General features: G+C 44.1%; 1 protein-coding gene across 1 annotated transcript in view; it reads left to right on the forward strand.

Annotated features, from left to right (window-relative positions):
• LOC143282806 (uncharacterized) overlaps positions 1-22,598 on the forward strand; it is a 59,575-nt gene extending 36,977 nt beyond the window's left edge. Inside the window, exons 6-13 of the mRNA XM_076588588.1 lie at positions 1,614-1,712; positions 3,169-3,267; positions 7,162-7,260; positions 7,800-7,877; positions 9,194-9,364; positions 9,919-10,089; positions 10,700-10,813; positions 12,440-22,598. Of these exons, the coding sequence (XP_076444703.1) occupies positions 1,614-1,712; positions 3,169-3,267; positions 7,162-7,260; positions 7,800-7,877; positions 9,194-9,364; positions 9,919-10,089; positions 10,700-10,813; positions 12,440-16,522 (4,914 nt within the window). The 3' untranslated portion in view covers positions 16,523-22,598. The remainder of the gene's footprint in view (positions 1-1,613; positions 1,713-3,168; positions 3,268-7,161; positions 7,261-7,799; positions 7,878-9,193; positions 9,365-9,918; positions 10,090-10,699; positions 10,814-12,439) is intronic.
• The last annotated feature ends 565 nt before the right edge of the window (positions 22,599-23,163 follow it).

A 23,163-nucleotide genomic window follows, 5' to 3' on the forward strand; every position in this document is an offset into this window, starting at 1 on the left:
CAGTGAAACCGAACTGTTATTGTTGTTTATGTATAATTGATAGTATGAATGTATGGCAGAGAATGACTGGCTGTGGTCATAGATGACCGTCAGAGACTGACCACACATGTAGATAGGAGAAAGATGACCACCCAGCAGGACACTCAGGACTGTCTATCTACTGAGCAGGCGGCAGAACCAATGACTGAACAAATGGAATTTCATTTTAAGAGGGTAAAGGAGTGAGCACAATGTTCTTGTTAACATCTGACCCTCAGGGCAAAGAAAATTAATGAGTGGAAAAAAAAGGTGAAAGAAAGTGAAAGAAAACCTAGGTAGCTGTACACACAAAACTACCACTGAGGCAGAGTTTTAAAAAATCAAGATAGCTGTACACACAATACTACCACTGAGGCAGAGTTTTTAAGAAAAAAATTGGATAGCTGTACACACGAAACTACCAGTGAGGCAGAGTTTTAAAAAATCAGATAGCTGTACACACAATACTACCACTGAGGCAGAGTTTTAAAAAAATCAGATAGCTGTACACACAATACTACCACTGAGGCAGAGTTTTTAAGAAAAAAATTGGATAGCTGTACACACAGAACTACTACTGAGGCAGAGTTTTTAAGAACAAATCAGATAGTTGTTCACACAAAACTACCCTTGAGGCAAAGTTTTTAAGAAAAAAATTGGATAGCTGTTCATACCGAACTACTACTGCAGCAGAGTTTTTAAGAAAAAAATTGGATAGCTGTACACACAATAATACCACTGAGGCAGAGTTTAGAAAAAAAAAGAAAAAAAAGAAATAAAGATAGCTGTACACACAGAACTACCACTGAGGCAGAGTTTATGACTGTGACTGAGTCCAGTCCAATGCTGTGGACCATGGATGTGTTAAATGGTTTAAGATCCCGTAGCCTTTTGTGGCCTTTGGGGCAATGAATTCATGTCCACTGTGTCTAGGGCTCTGCATAGGAAGGCCATGCCCAGTCCTTTCCTTCCACCACTTTTAACCTTCCACAGGTACCCCTCTCACACTGGGACGGAGTGAGGAAAATCTAGAGTAAAGTGTCGTTTTCCAGAAGCGGGGCCTCGAATCCTGATCACCGGTGAACACTGGATCAGAAGTATAATGCTGAACTAATGCGTACACTTTAACTCTTTCACTGCCATAGGCGACTTAAGTTGACTGGACAGTGCACCGCCATAGGCGACTTTTGTTGACATCGAGGTATCATGTTAACAAGACAGTTTTTCACATTCTAAGAAAGCTCAACAGCTGCAGCCAGTTTCCCTCCAGTAGAACAATGACTAACCTTGATTGAGCTTGAAGTGAACAAGTCCATTGTGTTGTTTGAGTTTGAAGTGAACAAGTCCATTGTGTTGTTTTGACATGAACCGAAGCCTGTGACTAAAATATTTGGCGCTGGGAGTGTTTTTCACACTGAAACATGGCAGTGAATGAGTTGAGAAACAAGGTCCACATTTGCCCTGAATCACTTCAGGAGTTTTCACCGTATGGTACTGTTTAGTTATGATTGGTTGATTCACATTGGATGGTCACTGGGTGTCCAGCTGTCCCAAAGGTAACTGAGTGTGTGTGTGTGTGTGTGTGTTTGTTGCAGAGTGGTTTCACTGCCTTGCACCTGGGGGCACAGAACGGTCACAACGAGAGCTGTCGTGTTCTGCTCTACGGAGGGGTCGACCCTGACCTGCAGAACAATGTGGGTGTAGTAGACCATTCTTCTTCATGTGCATTCCTCTTGTGTTTGTCTGTCTGTTCATTTGTCTTGTCACATCTGATTGTTTTCTTACAATTGTAGGCAAGGAGGAAGGTGGCAGAATGGTTAAGACGCTCAGCTGCCAATATTGAGATTCCCTGAGAGTGTGGGTTCGAATCCTACTCTCGCCCTTTCTTCCAAGGTTTCCATTTCATTAATTGAACATCAAGATGACTGTGGGTGGAAAGAGTTCTCAACTTTATGAACATGGCCGTGTTGCACTTTCAGGTCTGTATGCTCTGTATCCCTGTGGTTTTTGACACTGGTGCAGGACAGTGGTTAGTGATATGCAGATTGACGACGGAGGGGGTAGGTGGTGCAGAATTTTAAAGAAATATTGTTTTTGGTTTTGATTTTTAGTAGTTTGGCATGGTGGCTTAATCGTAACGTGTCCGCCTTAGAAGCAAAAAAAAATCTGAGTGCGTGAGATGGAATCCCACACCCAGCTGTGTTTTCTCCCTCTCTGTTTGAGCTTGAGTGGCTGTCTGGACGCTTGTCATTTGGATGAGATGATAAACTAAGGTCCTGTGGTAGCATGTGCTTAGCACACGTAAAAGAACCTACGGCAACAAAAAGGTTGTCCTTGGCAAAACTCTGTAGAAAAGTTCACTTCGATGGGAAAACAAAGACATTTGGATGCAGAAAAAAAAAGTACATGGTTGGTGCTGTGTTGTAGCAACATGCTCTCACAGGAGAGAGCAGCCTGAATTTCACTCTGACACATCTGTTGTGACAAAAGAGTGACACAATACAATAAAATACAATAGTGCTATGCAATGCTATGCAACACAGTACAATGCAATGCAATCTTATGCAATACAACACAGTGCAATCCAGTATAATGTAATGCAATACAATATAGTGCAATACAATGCACCACACCACACCACACCACACCACACCACAACACAACACAACACAACACAACACCACACCACACCACACCACAACACAACACAACACAACACAACACAACGCACAAAGCCATTGATGCACTGTTTCAGTATTGCGGCATGGCATTGTACAGTGCAATACAACACAGTACAATACAATACAATACAATACAATACAACACAAAGCCATTGATGCACTGTCTCAGTATTGCGGCATGGCACTGCACAATACAATACAACACAAAGCCATTGATGCGCTGTTTCAGTATCGCGGCATGGCACTGTACAATACAACACAACACAACACAACACAATACAATACAACACAAATCCATTGATGAGCTGTTTCAGTATTGCGGCATGGCACTGTACCATACAACACAATACAATGCAATACAATACAATACAATACAACACAACACAAAGCCATTGATGCGCTGTTTCAGTATGGCATCACGGCACTGTACAATGCAATACAACACAAATCTGTTGATGCGCTGTTTCAGTATGGCGACACAGCTCTGCACACGGCAGCCAGGTATGGACACGCCGGGGTGACCCGCATCCTGATCAGCGCCAGGTGTAAACTGAACCTGCCCAATAAGGTACCGTCCACTCTCACCTGTCATCTCTCACCTGTCTGATTCCTCTCTCACCTGCAGCATACAGCTGCCTTCATTGCAGAGACTGGCATGTCCATCTGATGAACAAGAACTAGTGGTTTGATTGCCTGATTGATTCAAAAATATTTTTGGGTCCATCTTTTTTTGTTTGTTTTTGTGGACAGTCTGTTTAGTACTTTTTTTTTTAAGTCAAAGATTATTTCAAGGGTATTTTGTTTAGCTGTAGAACTTAATTTATGAATAGGTTTATTTTAAGGTACGTCTAGCCCTGATATCTATCTCCTTTGCAGTTGGGTTTTAAATAGCTATTAGTTCTCTCCTTAACATTGTTTTGCACATATGATATTTGACAATAAAAACCCCAAAAAAACCCACAAAAAGCAAACAAAAAAACCCCAACAATTATGTGTGTTGTATGGTACATCCATATTGATTGTAATTGTATTTTGTCATTTTCTGTTCTCAGTCTAATGTTTTTGTCTGTACATTATGAAAGCAAAAGTGTCAGTCCTGATCCAGAAAGTTATGCAAACTTGCGGCAAGAAAGTGATATTCTTATTTAATCAAAGTCTTTTTTTTCCCCTCCCAATTGCACAGCCGGTGGATTGGTAAGGCTGCTACAAGCTTCACTGATGTCACAGGATGTGAACACTTTTTCCCTCATTGTGATGTCACTGATGTTGAAAAAGATGCGAGCACTGCTCTCCTTGCTGTCGTCTGAATGATGTTGCAATACTGTTCTGTGGATCTGCAGCTATTTCGTCCATGCATTGTTTGTTCTTCAGTTGAACGTCTGTCCACTTGGTGTGATTTTAGATGAATTATGCCGCATCCATGACGTTTGTGCATGTTTGTGTGTGTGTGTGTGTGCATCTGTGTGTGTATGTGCATGTGTGTGTGTGCATGTATGTGCATGCAAGTATGTGTGTGTGTGTGTGCAAGTGTGTGTGTGTTTGATGTTTGATTGTAAAGCACTTTGAGAGGTTTGAAAGTGTTATATAAGCATACTTTTTATTATTGGTATTATTATTATCATTATTATTATTATTATCTTTTTGTTATTATCATTATTGTTGTTGCTGCTGTAATTTCACAGGGAGTGCACACAATTCTCCATGCTGAAACTTCACTGGAGTTACAGGTTCTGTCACAGTACACCTTAACATTGGCAACACTTGTATGGCATGATCTGAAAATGGCCTGCTTTAAAGCAGTGTGTAGAACCACAGCACAGAAAGCACATGCAATGGAACATGGCTGGGTTTGTTGTTTTTTTGGGTTTTTTTTTCACAACATTCAGAAGTGCACATTTTTCTGCTCTGATAGGACAACGAAACAAGCACAGTTTGTCTTTGGTGGTTGTGTACGATGGCGCACAAGTCTTTCACTTGTCTAAGCGGAGTGAAATATTTAGCAAAAAGGACAGGACACACCACGTGTCCTGTAATAGGGCTGTATGTAACAAGACCTTCACAGCACAAGTATGTCTCTTATAACTTTCCAGTTTAAGTTTCTCAGGGAGAGGATTTGTCCCATCCTTCCTAACCTCCTAAGCACAAGACACAAGTGCATATGAATTCACTGTCCCGATGGCCATAAACGACTTTTGGACCTGGTGATAGCCTCTCTAAGCACCATAATTTGATTTGATTCGGCTTTGGGACCATTAACCCACACAGTCTTTCACAGCCCCAGTGTGTATGTTTTCATGATGATTATTTTTGTACTTTTTTTTTCCTGGGATATCATCAATCACAAAAAAATATGAAGTTTATTATAATATATTTTTTTTAAGCACACAAGATTTGGGAAGTGCACCACATTTTGCAACTGCAAGCCACCCTGATTTCATTTCACCAATCAGTGTTGATCAGTCACAAACCTGTGCATCCCTTGTATTTTTCTGTATTTGTCCCAGGAAAAGAAGAGAAATACGGAAATCTGATTTCATGAACCAAAATCAATTTCTTAACAATAGAGTATATGAAAAATATGTTTTGTTCCCAGTGTGAAAATGGTTACTAGATAAGGCGAGGTAAGCATTTTTTCTTTTTAAAAGAGAGTGGGAGGAGGAAGAGGAGGAGAGGAGAGAGAGAGAGGAGAGAGAGAGAGAATGATGATGATGATAATGATAATAATAATAATGATAATAAAAATAATTTAAAAAAATAGAAATACCCCCCCAAACCCCCCACCCCCAAAAAAGAAGAAGAAAAAAAGCAGTAGTGAAGCGAGAGAAAGAGAGGAGCAAACAAGCAGTGGTCGGTATTGATCAAATGTGACAGAATACTGAAGGACAGTGAAAACTACTGGACTGTTAGGACAGTACTGAAAAGGGTGGTTGAGGGGTGCTCAGGTCTGCAGTCAGGGGTTTGAAGTCTAACAGTATACAAGAAAAAATGAATAGCTATGATCTTATATCTTGATTAGATATGTGTGTAAAGTTACAAGATATCTCGTAAAAGTTGTTTTTGTGAAAAGTGTAGCATTTATGATTTTGTCCCCCCCCCACCCCCTTTTTTTTTTTAGCGTAGGGGCTAGGGATTTCTAGTTTACTTTTCCACAGGGCTTTTTTCTTTTTGTCGGTTCTGATTCAAAATGTTGTTTGTGGAACGTGTTATGTAGCGACTGTGTGTGGACGTGTTCATGGGATGAGGGGGCGGAGTGTGTGTGGGGGGAATGGGGGAGAGAGTGTGTGTGTCTGTGTGTGTGTGTGCTTGTGTGTGTGTGTTTGCGCACAAGAGCGCATGCATGTTATACGCTTATGACTTCAGACTTTTTTCTTTTCTTTTCTTTTTTTTTTTTAATATATATTTGTTTTACTTCAGACTTTTTTTAAAGTATGTCACTAAAGACTATCGAAACAAATTTATGGATATATTAAAACAAATGTTCTAGAAGAAAAAATTACTTATGACGTTTAAATGCCAGTTCAGTTTGTGTGATATATGTACTGAGCAAAGGTTCATGTGGGTATGTGTGCCTGATGGCTGAGTACAGTCAGTGCTGGGAAGAGTCCGGCAAACAGTCTGGCTGAAAATAAATGTCCACACTAGCAGAAAGTACTGTTGTGCTGTTGATGTGCAAATGTCAGGGCTCCCATGAAGGCTTTAATAATATGTATTTAATTACAACATGTGCTTTCCTGCAGTTGAGGCACTTGCTTGAGTGCAGTAAGATATTTACTTTTTTTTCTTTTTCTTTTTATTCTTCTTGTTTTTCTTTTCATCTTCATTTTTGTGTGAACATCTGTTTGCATGAATTAAGCACAAAATGGTTAGTCTCAAATAATAGGGAGATCCACTTGATGTGGAGTGTGGGTAGTAGGTGTGTGTGTGTGTGTGTGTGTGTGTGTGTGTGTGTGTGTGTAAGAGGGGAGGGGGCGGGAGGGCAACGGGTGAATGGTTGAGGAGCATGAGGGAGAAATGGAACATAGGGTCAAAGGATGAGAGGTGTAATCACACTTCTCTGTGAAACACATGTTATTGATGTTGATGATGATGATAATTTGTTCATATATATATATGTTTTGATTATTTGAAACTGTGTACTTGTACAATGTACAAAAAAATAAAAATAATTTTTATTTTATTTTAAATCATTAAAAAAAGGAAGAAATAAAAGAGGTGTGTTTGTGCATACTGCTATGCTAATATGTGACTTCGGTTTTGAGTCTTGGAAAATGTATTGCATGGTTTTGGAGAAAAATATGTGTAGGTTCTGTCAAAATTATGTGTCCAGGGTATCCCGTGGCTGTCACAGTGCATGTGTGTGTGTATCACTGTTGCAGTGCATGTGTATGTGTATCACTTGCAGTGAATGTGTACTTGTGCAACACTTCCATGGTGCATGTGTGTGTGTGTGTGTGTGTAACAGAACGGAGACACGGCACTGCACATTGCAGCAGCACTGAAGCGCCGAAAGATCACCAAGATTCTGATGGAGTCTGGAGTGGACATCCACGTACGAAACAAGGTGCGTTCAGCACAGTCCTGCTTGTCTGAAGCAAGAGTGAGAGAGAGAAGCAGTTGTTGCATTTCAGCATCAGTTGTTCTATTTCTTCTTCTTCTGTGTTTAGGGGATGTAATTTCCACGTTCACTCATACATAAGAGAGGGCTTTTATGTGTGACAGTTTTTACCCTGCCATGTAGGCAGCTATACTTTGTTTTCGGGGGTGTGCATGCTGTGTATGTTCTTGCTTCCATAACACACTGAATGCTGACGTGGATTACAGGATCTTTAACTTAACCTGCATGTTTAATCTTCAGGCGCCAGCAGGTCTGCAGATATGTTGTCTTGGTGTTGTGAAGGTTTTGTTTGAGGAGGATGGAGTCTTTGAAGGTGAATGTAGAGTGAATAAGGAAATTGATTAATGCTGTCCAGTTGTTACATTATTGTATATTTCTTTTAGAAAGTAATGCGTTGAACCTTTTCATTGCTTGCTTCTTTTGAATATACTTTTTTTTTCAGTTTGAATTGATTCTTTGTCAATTGATGTTGCGTTCTTTTTCAGCAAAATGAAACGCCCATTGACGTAGCACGCCGGAAAGAGCATCCTGAAGTGATCCTGCTGATCACATCGCTGTCCAGGGTAGGTAACAGAAATATCCTTGTCGTAGGTTACGGACAGACAGACCTGTTCTCAGAGATCACAGAAATGTCCTCGAAAGTCACAAAACTAATCTTTATAAGGGATAGGGATGACATCAAAAGTGGCAAACTGCTCCTACAGGAGACATGTTAGATTAGAAATTGCTGATTGCAGGTATGTCCTTGGGAGTGAAGGACATGCCTTTGTAGGTGAAGGACATTGTGATGTGGTTCCTGGTTGTCACATTGTGCAATGTTTTCCATAGTGACTTATTCAGTGAGCAGTAGATCCTTGTTTTATTGATTCATTTACTGAGTAATGTGTCCTTGGTGGCTGACTGTCATTCTCTGAGTAATGTAATCCTTGATGGCCTGCTGGCTTATTCTCTGAGTAATTAATCTGTGATGGTTCACTGAGTAATGTAATTGCTGTTGGGTCGCAGACTCAGTCACAGAGTAATGTAATCCCTGATGGCTCATTGAGTAATGTAATCCCTGATGGCTCACTGAGTACTGTAATCACTCACTGGTAATGTAATCCTTGATGGCTCACAGAGTAATGTAATCCCTGATGGCTCATTAAGTAATGTAATCCCTGATGGCTCACTGAGTACTGTAATCACTCAATCACTCACTGCATAAAGTAATCCTTGATGGCTCACAGAGTAACGTAATCCCTGATGGCTCATTAAGTAATGTAATCCCTGATGGCTCACTGAGTACTGTAATCACTCAATCACTCACTGCATAAAGTAATCCTTGATGGCTCACAGAGTAATGTAATCCCTGATGGCTCATTGAGTAATGTAATTCCTGATGGCTCACTGAGTACTGTAATCACTCAATCACTCACTGCATAAAGTAATCCTTGATGGCTCACAGAGTAATGTAATCCCTGATGGCTCATTGAGTAATGTAATTCCTGATGGTTCACTGAGTACTGTAATCACTGAGTAAAGTCATCCTTGATGGCTCGCAGAGTAATGTAATCCCTGATAGCATACTGAGTAATGTAATCCCTGATGCCTCATAGAGTAATGTCATCTCTAATAGCAAATTGCATGATCACTAATGTAATCCCTGTTGGCTCACTGAGTACTGTAATCACTCACTGAGTAAAAGTAATCCTTGATGGCTCACAGAGTAATGTAATCCCTGATGGCTCATTGAGTAATGTAATACCTGATGCCTCATAGAGTAATGGCATCTCTAATAGCATATTGCGTGATCACTACTGTAATCCCCGATGGCTTGTTGAGTAGTGAAATCCTTGGTGGCTTACTGAGTAATCCCTGATGCCTTTAATCTCACCTGCAGCCTCACTCGGCGGGCCCTAAGACCAGAGACAGAGACATGGGGGGTGTGACCTTCAAGGATGACCTTGAGGACAAAGGCCCCGTGGTGTGTGCAGACAATGAGGCACCCATCAAAGCTGACAAGCCGGACAAAGAGAGGCGCCTCTTCCCCTTCTTCAGAAAGAAAAAGAAGGTGATTTCTTTTTTGTCAATTTTTTTTTCTTTTTCTCGGCAACCGTGTTTATTTGTGTGTGTTTGTTAGAGTGGGTGTTTGTGGGTGCGGGTGTAACACAATGCATGTGTATGTGTTTGTGTATGATTGTATGTATATGTGTTTGTGTTTATGTGTGTATGTGATGTTTAGGTATGTTTGAGTGTGCGCGGACGTGTGTGTGTGTGTGTGTGTGTGAAAAATTTAGTTTTCTAAAACATGAAGAAAAAAACAGTTGGATTTGTTTTCTTAAAAATGAGGAAAAAAGTTATTTATTTTTCATATTACACAGTCTTTTGATGAAATCAGCCTCCTAGCAAGTAAAATCATCATCACTTTAGGTGTGTTTGTGTGTGTGTGTGTGTGCATGTTTGCATGTATGTGTGCATGCACATGAGCATGTACATGTGTGGGTATGAACACATTGATCGATAATTCAGAATTGTTGATGTCTTAAAGATGATTGGTCAGTGTGAGTGGGAGAGGGGGCGGGGGGACAGTGTGACAGACAGGTGCCAATCATTTTCTGTGGGCAGGACAAGGAGAAGGACAAGGCTGGCCAGTCCCCGCAGCCCGTGGGGCGGGTGGGGTCAGGGGGCAGAGTTCAGCCCACGCCTCCCCCTAAACCTGTGTCAGGCTTCTTCAGTCAGTACATGCCACGCTCGGGGACACAGTACTACAGGGACCTGGCCGGCAACATTAAGCAGGTCACTGTTTGTTGTGTGTGTGTGTGAGGGTGTTCGTGGGTTTTTGTGCGTGTTTGTGTGTGTGTGTTTGTGTGTTGGAAGCTGGAGTGTGTGTTTATATATTGTTTCATAGTAGTGTGGGAAGTTGAAGCATTGATACATTGTGTTTCAGGTACCTGTAGGGAGTTGAAGTATTTTCATATATTGTGTTTCAAGTGCCTGTTGGAATTTGAAGTGTGTGTGTTGATTCATTGTGTTTCAGGGATCTGTAGGAAGTTGAAGTATTTTCATATATTGTGTTTCAAGTGCCTGTTGGAATTTGAAGTGTGTGTGTTGATACATTGTGTTTCAGGTACCTGTGGGAAGTTGAAGTAGTTTCATATATTTTGTTTCAAGTGCCTGTTGGAATTTGAAGTGTGTGTGTTGGTGAAGTGTGTGTTGATACATCGCGTTTCAGCTACCTGTGGGAAGTTGAAAAATGTGTTGATGCATTATGTTTCAAGTATCTGTGGGAAGTTGAAGCATGTTGATACCTTGTGTTTCAGGGACCCATGGGAGTTGAACTTTGTTGTTATCTTTTGTTTCGAGTTCCTGTGGGAAGTTAGAGTGTGTGTTGAACATTGCGTTTCAGGGACCTGTGGGGTACACACCGGTGTGTCAGTGTGGACCTGCCATGCATCATATTGAGAAGAGCATGCACCACACCAAGGAGATACTGTACCAACACATTGACGCCTCGCACCAGGTAACACATCACACCACATCACACCGCATTGAAATCCAAGTGTCTCATGCCAGGTTTACAACACAGCAGGCATCATACCATGCAACATTGAGGGAAATGCTCATTCCACCACAAGAAGATCAAATAGGCATATTAAAGATCCTGTAATGCATGTCAGCGTTTGGTGGGTTATGGAAATAAGAACATACCCAGCATGCATACCCCCCATAAGTATGGCTGCCTACATGGTGGGACAATAAACAAAATGGTTATACGCATATAATGTAACAAGTTTGTGTGAGAGAGTGTGTGTGTGTGTGTGTGTGTGTGTGACTGAAATCTGATTGAATGACACAGGAAACAAATGATGAGCGCCCACATGGCAGCTGTCAGTTGGCTCTGCCCCGGAAGGCAGCCTGTAGTGCAAATGACTGTGTTTGTAAAGTGCCTCGAGCTTGGTCTCCGACCAAGGATAAGCGCTATGATAGTATCCACATCACCATCATCAAAGAGCCACAAGAGTAGCCCTTTGCTGGACCCAGATGGAAAAAGTGTGAGGAAGACCAATAGATACAAGGTGCAGAAGGTTTGAAAAACAACTAAGGTAGAGTGGCTGTATTTAGGGGAGGCTAGCTGAGACAGCACAAGACAGGCTGCTTGCAGTGGAGATCTCTGGTGGTGGTGACCTTACATGCCACAGGGCTGGGAGAAATGAAACGAAACGAGATTTTTTTTTTTTTTTACCAGGGTAATGAGATAAGCAAAACATATGCTTTTTTTCCACCCAGCCCTGGGGTATGAAAAAGGGGGGAAAAAAGAGGGATGTGGGGGCTAGGGTTTCATCAAAGAACGCAAGAACACAGAACTATTAACAAGAAAGATGAGAGGGATGTGGGGGGTAGGGTTTCGACAGGAGAGGATTAACCAGCACACATTGACAAGGTGTGATGTCGATAATGATGCCTCACATGAGACTTAAGTTTCACATAGTAAGGAGCAGTTTGAGACATAATACAACAACACACGGAGAAGCTGTTATTAACCAATGCATTGACGCCAGGAATGAGACAAGCTGGGTGCCTGATTGATGGTTGGCTAGTTTTTATACCAGCAGTCACACTGCTCCTGGATGTGAAAGAACAGGTCACTTTCAAACATCAGATAGAAAGCTGCTCTGCTGGTTGGCTGGCTGGTGTATCTTGAGCTTTTTCTGAAATTTCTTATTACATTTCTTTTTCTACATTTTTGGGCTGCAACTCCCACATTCATTTGCTATTTTTTTAGTTGCATGTGCAAGTGAGGTCTTTTACATATATGACAGTTTTTACAGAGCCATTATGGGCAGTTCATAATTTGGAAAGATGAAAATATTGAGAAAAAAAACCCCAAAAACAACAACCCAGCAGCAACAAGGTTTTGAAAGAAGTTGTTCATTATTTGAAAAGATGAAAATAATAGAAACACATACACACATACACACAGACAGACAGACAGACTCAGACAGGCACACATACACAGACAGACAGACACACACACACGCACACGCACACACACACACGCGCACACGCACACTCAAAAACAAAAAACAACCAAGAACTGAACCCTCAAACCTGGTTGATTTCTCTTTCCTTTCCCCACCCCCCACAGGTGTTGCAGGACCGCATTGAGCAGCTGGACCGCCGCACCTCCCAGCAGGCGCACTCCCTGGACCGCCTGACCCAGGAGCGCCTGCAGGAGGAGCGCCGGGCCTGCCAGTCGGCCCTGGAGGAGCGCCTGGTACGGGAGCGCCACCGCACGCAGTACACGGTGGAGTCCTACAGCCAGGACCTGCAGGGCCACCTCCAGGACTGGCTGGAGCAGCGCCTGGCCTCCTACGGCCACTGCCTGGACCATCACCATGACGACTCGGCCCTCCCGCCCGCCCGCCTCTTCACTGACGTCCATTTCGGCCCAGACGGGGGCGGCCGGCTGTTTCGATCCCGGTCTGACGAGACACTGTCTGTCTCGGACTACAGCGGGAAGGGGCGGAAGCGGCACTTCTATGAGTCGCGCAAGGCGGCCATGGAGCAGATCCGTGGCTGGAAGGTGCCAGCCTCTGCCTCTCGGGGGGCGAACAAGGAGTTATCTTCGTCTCCCCCGAGGAGGCAGGAGAGAGGGCGTAGCACGGACAACCTAGACAGGAGGGGGAGGAGGGAGGGTGATGGCAACAACGCCACCGCTGCTGCTGCCAGGGGTTTTGCCCATGCTGACGGGACCAGGGGGCAGGGCAGGAGGAGTCTGGGCAACATTCACAGGACTGTGGACAGACAGCCGGACGGTGCTTCCCCGTCCCACCACTACCATGTGGAAGTGGGGGGAGGAGGGGCCAGGGTCGGGGAGGAAGGGGAGGGCAGGATCCAGAAGGTGAAGGAGAGACACGTGGGCTTCAGTCCACAGGAGGAGGAGCAGGAGCAACATGCTCCCGCTTCCTCACAGGGGGCCATCCCCAAACGGCCGTCCCTCTCCTCCCCCTTCCAGTCCCACCACCACCACCACCACCAGTCTTCAAAGCTTCAGAGCCAGTCCCGGCAGTCCCGTTCCCACAGTAATCTACCTTCTTCTCACGCACCACCCCCTGCCACCACCACCGCCCAGCCTGTGTCTAGTCACCACCCCCCTGCCGCCAGTCAGCAGCCCCCACGAGGAATCCTGCGCAGCCACACGCACGACGCTGCCCTACACCAGCGCACTGCCGATTCCTCCTTCGGCCGACAGCAGCAGCAGCAGCAACAGCAGCCAAATTTAGAGGAAAGGGGTCCTCGCGGCCACAGTACTGGACCTGAGCCCGGTGAACGTGGGGACCCCTCGACCAGCCAGCCAGACACCGGGTCAGCAGCAGCAGCAGGGCATGCTGGGAATGCCAGGGTGGCGGAGGAGTGGGGACGTGAACGGCTGTACAGCACATCACAGTCGCAGTCACTGTCGTCTCCACAGGTGGTGCTACAGTTCCACAGTGCCTCGCCCGGTTTGACAGAGGTGGTGACACCACCACGCCCGCGCCCCAGAGCTCACTCTGTGGATGCCATTCTGGATGAGGTGGACAGTGGTAAGGGTGGGGGAGATAATGGGTGCTACTTAGGAAAGGGCGAAGACTCTGCTGCTGAGTTTGCCAGGAGGAGACAGTTTTCTTCGTCTGTCTTGGCGGGCAGAGAGCAGTCTGGTTACGCCACTGATTCTGGAGTCCGCCGGCATGGGGATGGTGGTGGTGGTTTTGGTCAGCAGGGTTATCTCCCTTACAGACCCCAGTCAGAGGATAGGCAGAGGTCAGAGGGACCAGTGGTGAGGTCCATGACGGCCAGCGGAAACGACGCCAGCAGATCGCTTTCCGGTCAGAGGGAGGACAGCAGCAGAGCAGTGCATGACTGGAGGCATGCGTCCAAGGAGAGGACGTCAGGGTACTTCACTGACTCCGAGGTGAAGCGCAGCCCTCAAGGTCAGGGCCCACACAGCGTGAAGCCCTCCTTCCCCATGTCCCCTACCAGGCAGCAGGACACGTCACCCTTTCAGCGTCAGCCAGCGACCCGCTACAGAGTTCTGCCCCCTTTGCCCCCTGCTGGCGCCCATGTGGGGGGTGAAAGGACAAAGCCTCAGGTTGCCCCCAAACCGGCCCCTCCCAGCAGGGGGGTGGGGGATAAGTGGAGTTCAAGTGACAGGACCGTCAGTCCGCAGGTCGGTGCCAAAGAGTCCACCTCCGCGGACAAAACGGTGACCACCGGCCGCGCTCCCCCGTACAATGGCGGCACGAGAACTCCCAGTCCCTTCTGCACTCCCCAGGGAGGGAGCACCCCAGCTGCCAACCCCCACCACCAGAGCAAGGCTGGGGGGAGCGGGCAGAAAGGAGCGAGTCGGTCCCAGAGCAGCCTGGCCCAGGACTGGGACAAGTTCTCCCCCAGGGACATGGGCTCCGTGTCCAGCGGTCGCTACTCGGTCAGCAGAGGCTGCCTGCAGCACGACAGCTATGCCGACAGCCCACTGTCCCTGGGTGGCAACAGCAAGGAGCCCTCGACCTGCAGCAGCAACCAGGACTCTGGGTACATTGACCACCACCCACACCCCACCCCCGGTGGTGGTGGTGAGAGAGGAGGGAGGGGTGGTGAGGGGGAGTCAACCACCCCATCCTCCTCCTTCAGCATGGACCGCAGCTCCTCCCTGGGTCTGCCCAGCTCCAGCGGCTCCCCCTACATGCACCTGGGGGGAGGAAGCCACTCCTGCGGTGGCGACCTCGTACCCCCTCCTTCTGCCACGTGGCAGCCGTCATCGTCGGAAGGCCAGAAGACGCAGCCCTCCTCCTCAGGATGGATCCCTTCCATCCTTGCCTCTTCGAAACCTGGAGCCAACAGCCAGGCCCACACTGGCGGTGCTCCGCCCCATGTGGTGAGGGACTCCTCAGCCTCGGGGCTTTCCAGGCAGCAGCCCACCCCCACCCCCACAACCCCCATCCCTTCCCTCCCCGTGCAAGCCACCACCACTACGGGAGGAGGAGGAGGAAGGCTGGAGGAGCAGGGGAGGAGGGGGGCCGGAGGGGAGGTGAGGGAGCGGTGGAGAGGGGCAGAGGGCGCGGTGGGCAGCCTCCTTAACAGGCAGGTGCAGGGCTGGTACCAGCAGAGACTTCTGGAGGCGGCACAGCGGCTCAGGAACAGCGAGCAGTACTCACAGCAGCCAGGCGATGATGGGGACGGGAGGGGGAGACAGGTCGCACGCTCCAGTGCCACCACTGCTGCAGCTGACACTGACACATACGACTGGCAGCAGCAGCACATGCACACAGGGGAGAGGTACTATGCCTTTAGCAAACAGTCCTTTTCTGGGCAGCAGCCCGGTCATGACGGTTATAGTGCTAGCAAGCAGTACACACACCAGGGTGACAGCTTGAGCAAAAAGCCGTTCACTAACCAGAGCGACAGTTTCTGTAAGCAATACACGCCTGCGAGTGACATTTACAACAAGCAGTACACCCAGTCAAGTGACAGTTACAACAAGCAGTACACTCACAAGCAGTACCCACACTCAAGTGACAGTTACAAGCAGTACCCCCAGTCAGGTGACAGTTACAACAGGCAGTACCCACACTCGAGTGACAGCTACAGCAAACAGTACACACACCCAACTGACAGTTACAAACAACACGGCCAACCGGGTGACGGCTACAACAAGCAATACACACCCACCCCAAGTCACAGCCACCAAAAGCAGTACACACACCCATCAGACAGCTACAGCAAGCAGTACACACACCCAAGTGACAGTTACCAACAACACAGCCAGCCAGGTGACGGCTACAACAAGCAGTACCAATACACACCACCCAGTGACTGCTACAACAGGCAGTACACCTCGCCAAGTGACGGTCACAAGCAAAACAGCCACCCAGGTGAGACCCACAACAAGCAATATACGCATCCAGGTGATGCCTACAATCCGAGCTACGGACAATCTGCAAACAGTGGCAGACCATACGGCAAGTCTGTCCACGACAGCAGCACCACTCAGCAGAGTGTCGACGGTGGCTCCGGTCAGCATTACGGCAGATCTGCTGACAGCGCATACTGGCAGCATGGACAGCGTGTTGACATGAAGCAGTATGGGCAGGTGGTAGACAGCTTTGGGTCTGGCACAAAGGCCAAGCAGTATGGCGGTGGCTTCACCACCATCCCAATTCACTACGACCCTGTGAATGGCAGTGACGTGTAGAAATATGTAGAGGGTCTGATAGCTCAGCAGTCCTTTTTTCCCAGCCTGCCAGCATTGGAACATCACAAGACAAAGATCTGTGTGGGGAAAAAACTACAGCAAGGATAGTGGTGACCAATGCGGACACTATTTACTTGCATGTGCGTGTGTGTGTGCAAAGATCTTTGCGTGTGTTTGTTTGTTGGAGTGTGTTTTTGAGGGAAAGATAGATAGGGATGCACCATGCTTCTGTGTGCACATGCATGTGTGTGAGAGGAAGAGACTGTGTGTGTGTGTGTGTGTGTGTATGCCAGAGAGGGGGGGGGATAGAGTGATCAAATGAAAATCTGCATTGTTTTTGATACACATGGCTGCACAGTGAGTTCAGATGCACAGGTTGAACAAGTGAACGAACGCTGAAAGAGAAAGTCACCAGTGAAAACTTGCCACAGTGTACAGGCTGGGAAAGAAACCAGTAATGAATGAAATTCATGAAGATGTATTACAGTGAAATCAGTAATGAATGAAATTCATGAAGATGTATTACAGTGAGTGATGAATTTTCCATTTCAGATGGCATTCCACTTCTAGTACACTGTTTGAAAATTGTGTAGTGTAAAATTTCATCCATGTTACGTGAAATCAGAAATGTGAGGGAAGTTTTTTTTGTGCTTTTTTTTTTTTAGTCTGTGTGTATAAATCTTCCATAATTTTACATAGTTAAATTTTACATAGTTATTTATCCCACCCGAATGACGTAGCAGTGATCTCAGGTGTAGAACTGATCAGAAACGAGGCTACATGTATATATAAAAGCATTGTGACTTGTCTGTTTTCCATATATATACATCCACGAAAGGTTTAAGTGTGTTACGTACGTTACATGTAGCATACTCAAGTTACTGTATGCATACACTGGGCATTTCCTTTTGTCTCCCTTTGTTTCCTTGCTGCAATACTAAGCATGTCATTGCACAGCTTAGCATCCAGAACTGAAATACATGGTTAAGGTTTAAACTATTTTGCTGATCAACATCGTCATAGAGAACATGACCAGCTTGACAGCTGTGTCATTACATATAGGACTTAGTCTGTCATGTCGCTGGACGACGTAAGTGCTATGTCAGTGAGTTGACAAGTATTGTGACACAGCACCTACGTGATACCTGCAGCCGTATCCTGACACCACTGTGTTCTACTGTCTCCATTAATTATATCTCACTCTGTCAGTTACATTAACTGCATGTATATTCTTGTTTACTGTGTCCATTAAACTCTCATTCTGCCAACTTCATTAAATCCTAACTCTGCCATCTTCATTCTGCAGTCTCCATTAAATTCTCATTCTTCCATCTCCATTAAATTCTTATTCTGCGGTCTTAATTAAATTTAAACTCTCATCCTACTGTCTCTATGAAACTCCCTCTCCCGTTGTCCATTCTGCAGTCTGCATAAACTCTTCCTCTGCTGTCTCCATTAAACTGTCATCGTGCATCTCCATTAAAGTGTAAACACATTCTTCAATCTCCATTAAAATCTCACATTGCTGTTTCCATTGAAATATCGCTGTGCCATCTCCATTAAGCTCATTCTATCTCCATTAAAATCTCACATTGTGTTCTTCTCCATAAAAACATCACTGTGCCATCTCCATTAAACTCTGGCTGCGTTTGCTCTAACACCAAATGGATTTGCAATCCACAAGCCACGTCTTTTCTCATCATGTGTCACTTTAATCAGTCTCATGCAGGTGTTATCTGTTAGTAGATTTTCACTGCTTTCATCTCATTGTCTCATCAGTGTGTGTTAAAGCTTTCTTACATTCACTTATAAATCTATGGTATTTTTGTGTTCATACTAATCATTGTTTTTGTTTTGTTTTTGTTTTTTATCCCACGTCCATCCTTTCTGTAAAATTTTATGTGTTAGGATTTTGACTCATGTGTCCATCATCAAATTATGCATGTTGAAGTGCATAGTCTATTAACGAATACTCTGGTGAATGCATTGTTTTGGTTGACAGTTAAAAACACGCACATATAATATGTTGTCTGACATGCATCGTCGCATTTGATTCTAGCACGCATTCCAGTATTAACTCTTCAACGCTGTTGACACCATTTTTGCATGCATTGTCTTGGCTGACAAGTTCCACATCCATATCAGTCTGTTGTCAACCATGCTTGTTCACAGTTCTCTCTTGCAGGCAGTCCAGTATTGAATCTCCAGCACTGTTGAAACTCCTGCATGTAGTTACGAGTACCAGTGAGTCTTGTATAACAGTTAAACACACGCATCTGTTGTCCAGCTTAATTTCTTTCTCGCATGCGCTCCAGTATTAACCATTCAACTCTTGTTAACAGTTCTGATAAAACAGCATGTCAGCTTACATAGAATGCAATTTTGTTTTGCTTGAAACGCGCGCGCACACACACACACACATGGAACTCCATTGCCACTATTCTGCCCTTGTCATTGTGTGTCTGTGTAGTAACGTGTATAAGTGATCATTTTTATTTTTGTTTCATAAGTAAATTCGCTTATAAGGGAATAGATTTCTGTGAAAATTGTCAACTTGTTTGCAGAAGAAGGGAGAGGCAGTAATGTGTTGGGGAAGGGTGGAGACAGAACAGTGGTAGCGGTAGTGCGTTGTTTGTGACTGAATGGGATTGTTAGAATGTTATTCTCAGTCAGGTTTATGAATACTTTTGCAAAGCTTACCTGTGGAATGCTCTCCCATGCTGTTGTTATTCCCTTTGTTTTCTTAAAGTTGAATGTGAGAAGTTTTTGTCCCAAAACATTACTGCATGCAGTTAAGTCCCAGTACAACTGGATGTGATGGGACACAACAGTTCTATTAATTATTACTATTGGTTGCTACACCATGATAGCTTGGGTATACATTTTTATGTGTTATATTTAATTGTTGTGCATGTGTGTTTCACATATTTAGTAATATTTTCTGCAGCATTAAAAGTTAAAGATGGATGCAATAAGGTTACTCCCACCCCATCCTCAACAAGACAGTTTTGAAAATAATTTGCATCCAGGAAACTTGTAAGAAAAAAAAAACCTTTAAAAACTGACTGCCGGCATTAGAGCATAAGTAAAATTGTCTTCCTGAAGCCTGGACACCTGATACTGTATTCATGGGGTGGGGGTGTTGCCCTCAAATGCTGCAATATTCATCTTGCTGTATGCAATCCGATAAGGCACAGCTGTCAAAGTTCTAATGATGTTTCAAGAAACATTTCAGTTCATGGTGTCAGGCAGTCTGTACTGCGGATTTTGAAATAAGTCAGTTTTAGAGCTTTCAAGTAGCTGTCATATTGTTGTGATATTAATTAGTTTGGGGGGAGGGGGGCAAAATGTCAATTCTTTGAAGATGTGCATTTCATCAGCATGCCAAAAAAGTCTTAATTATTTCTAGTTTTGATACACTGGTCAAATGAGATTACAATTGTGCTCCATTTTAGAAGAAAAAGCAAAAATAGAAGCTATGCACAGGTAGGGGGAAAAAAAGAAACAAATCTGAAGCAGTGGAAACAAAGACATGAACAGAATGAAGTTGAAATGAAGGAACAAAATGATGTGTGCAATCAACTTGAGCCCAACTTTTGAACTGACACTAGTGACAGTTTAATTTTTCTGAACCACAAAATCATGGGTTTTAAACATTACTGGCACAGGTAATTTTAAATTCTAGAAATTGATGTACACATGTTGATGTTTTTACAGATATCAGTTTAGACAGTATGAAGACATCTGAAAATGTTGAATGTTTTCACAAATTAGTGTTATAGTTTTTGAGTAAAACATCTAATTTATACTTTTACACGTCAGTGATAGGTAATGATCATGACCGCTCTGGAAAATGTGGTATGTGAATGCATGTTTGTTTTTTTATATGTTGTCGGTGTGTATGTGTGTATTCATGGGCAGCATTTGAAGCAAAATGTGGGGTTTGACTCGTCATGGCAGTAAGCTACAAATTACAAGGCAGTCTTCAGAGTACATGATCAATTATCATGAATTATTCAGTTTAATCCTGTTTAAGTGTGGCTGGTGTTGTAGAATGTTGTAGCAGGTGTTTCACTGAGTCACAGGGGAGACACAAAAGACAAGGCAGCATCAGTTCTCAGACGTCTTTTTTTTCTTTCTTGTTTTTGATGTGCTTATAGTTCTCCTGTGTATAAAGCCAACTAAATCCATTTAGCAGTTTTCCTTTGTGTGTGTTGTTCTAATGTCCACTGCCAGTTTTGTCATGGTCTCCACATTGTTCTACTCTAGTTGTATCTTGGGCAAAGTTCAAACAAATCCGTTCTCATGAAATCCCTCATTTTTAAGCTGCTTTTTATGTCCTGGTTTGTTACAATTACTACATTAACTTCATAAGAATAGGTGTTACTGTTTGGTAAGAATGAGCTAAATTGTAATTTTTGTTCATGAAGTCCTTTTTCGTGACTTATCCCGATTTTTCTTCAGCATTATGTTAATGGCATGGTCCAGAGTAAGCCAAAAGAGAAACATTTTTTTTTTAATCCTGATGTGAGAGCACAGTTACCTTTCCAGTATTGTTACAAAGTTTTTTGAAAATGTGCAAAGTGTGTTTGTGCAAAACCTGACTGCAAAACAAAGTATGTCAACAGCCAGATCTTGTGTTTGATACTGAATGTTGCCAGGGCTCACTATATCACTGTATGTACTGCCCAAAGGAAAAGAAAAAATGTCCCAAGAGATGCCCTTATTGAATCTTTCTGTGCTTCATTGCGCGTGTCCTGGCACAACTTATAATTTTCATAGAAAGCTGCATTTTGGCCTGTAATGTCACAGTGAAAACATCAGTGCTGCTAGTTTGAAGTTAAATGCAGGTGTGGATTCGCTTTTTAAGGGGTCTCTCTCAATATTTCTGCAAGGAATCACCCCCCCCCAAAAAAAAAACAACAACAAAAAACAACCTTTTTTTTTCAGTCAAGTTGGACTAGACAGTCAGATATTCCCATTGTCCCTCTGTTCCTAGCTGAAGGAGCATGCTGATGAAGGCCAAGCAGAGGTTTTCATTCAGTGATGTGCTCATACAGATGGTGTCACTCAGAATATGTTCATACATGCTATTTAAGCATTGTTGATGGTTGTGCAGCAATAGAGAAGTTTATAAGTGCATGCCACACACCCTTCGTATCGAGCATTATCACACAATCGGTCTCATCAAAGCATTGTTCGTCCCAATGGATCTGCCCTGTTCTTGCCTGTAGCGCTCTCCATGCTCATTGCCAAGATTGAATGGAACCGGTGTTATCCAAGGGATGCGACTTCTATTGACAAGTCTAGCTGCAGTACCCTCCCTGTGTCTGTTGTGTTTTTTTTTTAAGGTTTTTTTTAATTTTTTTTTTTTTAATCTAGTTAAGTGTTGTTATGCATCATGTGTCATGTACCTTTTTACCATTCCCTTGCTTGTTAATAGTAATGAACATAGCTATGCAACATGGTTCCTGATCATGTACAGTTCTACCTGCACTGTTATCCTTGTGGAATTGACTGCAAAGTGCTTGTGCTGGCTCTGGGATGTAATGAATCATGTCTATCGTGTGATCAGTGTAGGACGCAGTCAGCCTGTATGTGGACGCTGTCCATACAGGCTTGACGGAGAAAAGAAATGCGAGCCGCATTATGTGTGAACGTTGTCTGTACAGGCCTGATGGTTAAGAGGAAAGCAGGAGCCTGCCAAACATTGTGAATTATTGATGCCGTGTGTACAGGTGTACAGATGAAGATGGATAGAGTATGTGCCACATAAATGTTATCTGATAGTGTTCAGAAAACTTTGACACACTTCGTGTCATAATAATGGGACGATGTTTTTTTTTAATAATGGCAGATGTCATTATGTTTATGTTTTGGCTTGTTTAAAAATTGTTCGTTTTGCAGTACCAAAGTTGAAATTAGGAATATGAAGTGTTCTTTGCAATCATATGCTCTTTTTAAATGGCAGATATTGGATTATTCAGAGTGTTAATTACACAAGTGGAAAAGCTGTTGAACATAAATTATGTCTGTTTTATCCTTTATGCAATTGTCAGTTTATGTAGACGTTTAATTTTGCTGTGTGTGTATGTGTGCCTGATCAAACTGTTAGTCACTATCCATAATCATTGCCTTTCCCATGTTGGAGCCTATTTCCTTCCCATGTCATTTTTAGATATACTCCACACAACTGGCTCTTAGCCAGAGATGGTAGACTACCGAAGTGTGTTGAACCAACTGCTTGCAACACAGCATAAGCCAGCAATATTATCATAAAATCAGTCCCTACTTTTTAGTCCTTGCCATTTTGGACACTCAAAATAACGTACCTTTTCGTGTTCTGCGATGTAATAATTAACATTTTTTAGCCTTCAGACTTTTACATTGTATGATTAAGAACCTATATAATCCCTGTCTTATACTCACATCAAGGCTTAGCAGCTAGCACTTTGCAAGGGTATCACTTGGTGAAGTAAAGACACTAACGCAACTTGAGGAAAACCGGATTTGCAGATCTTTCTTCAGGTTGCCAGAGGGTCATGCAAACACTTAACACAATACAAACTCTTAGGCAAGTTGAGAAAGTGGAGGATAGGCATTATATATATCCTTTTTCCTCAAGTTACCTTCACACCTGG

Source organism: Babylonia areolata, chromosome 6, assembly GCF_041734735.1.
Source record: "Babylonia areolata isolate BAREFJ2019XMU chromosome 6, ASM4173473v1, whole genome shotgun sequence".
Classification (NCBI taxonomy): domain Eukaryota; kingdom Metazoa; phylum Mollusca; class Gastropoda; order Neogastropoda; family Buccinidae; genus Babylonia; species Babylonia areolata.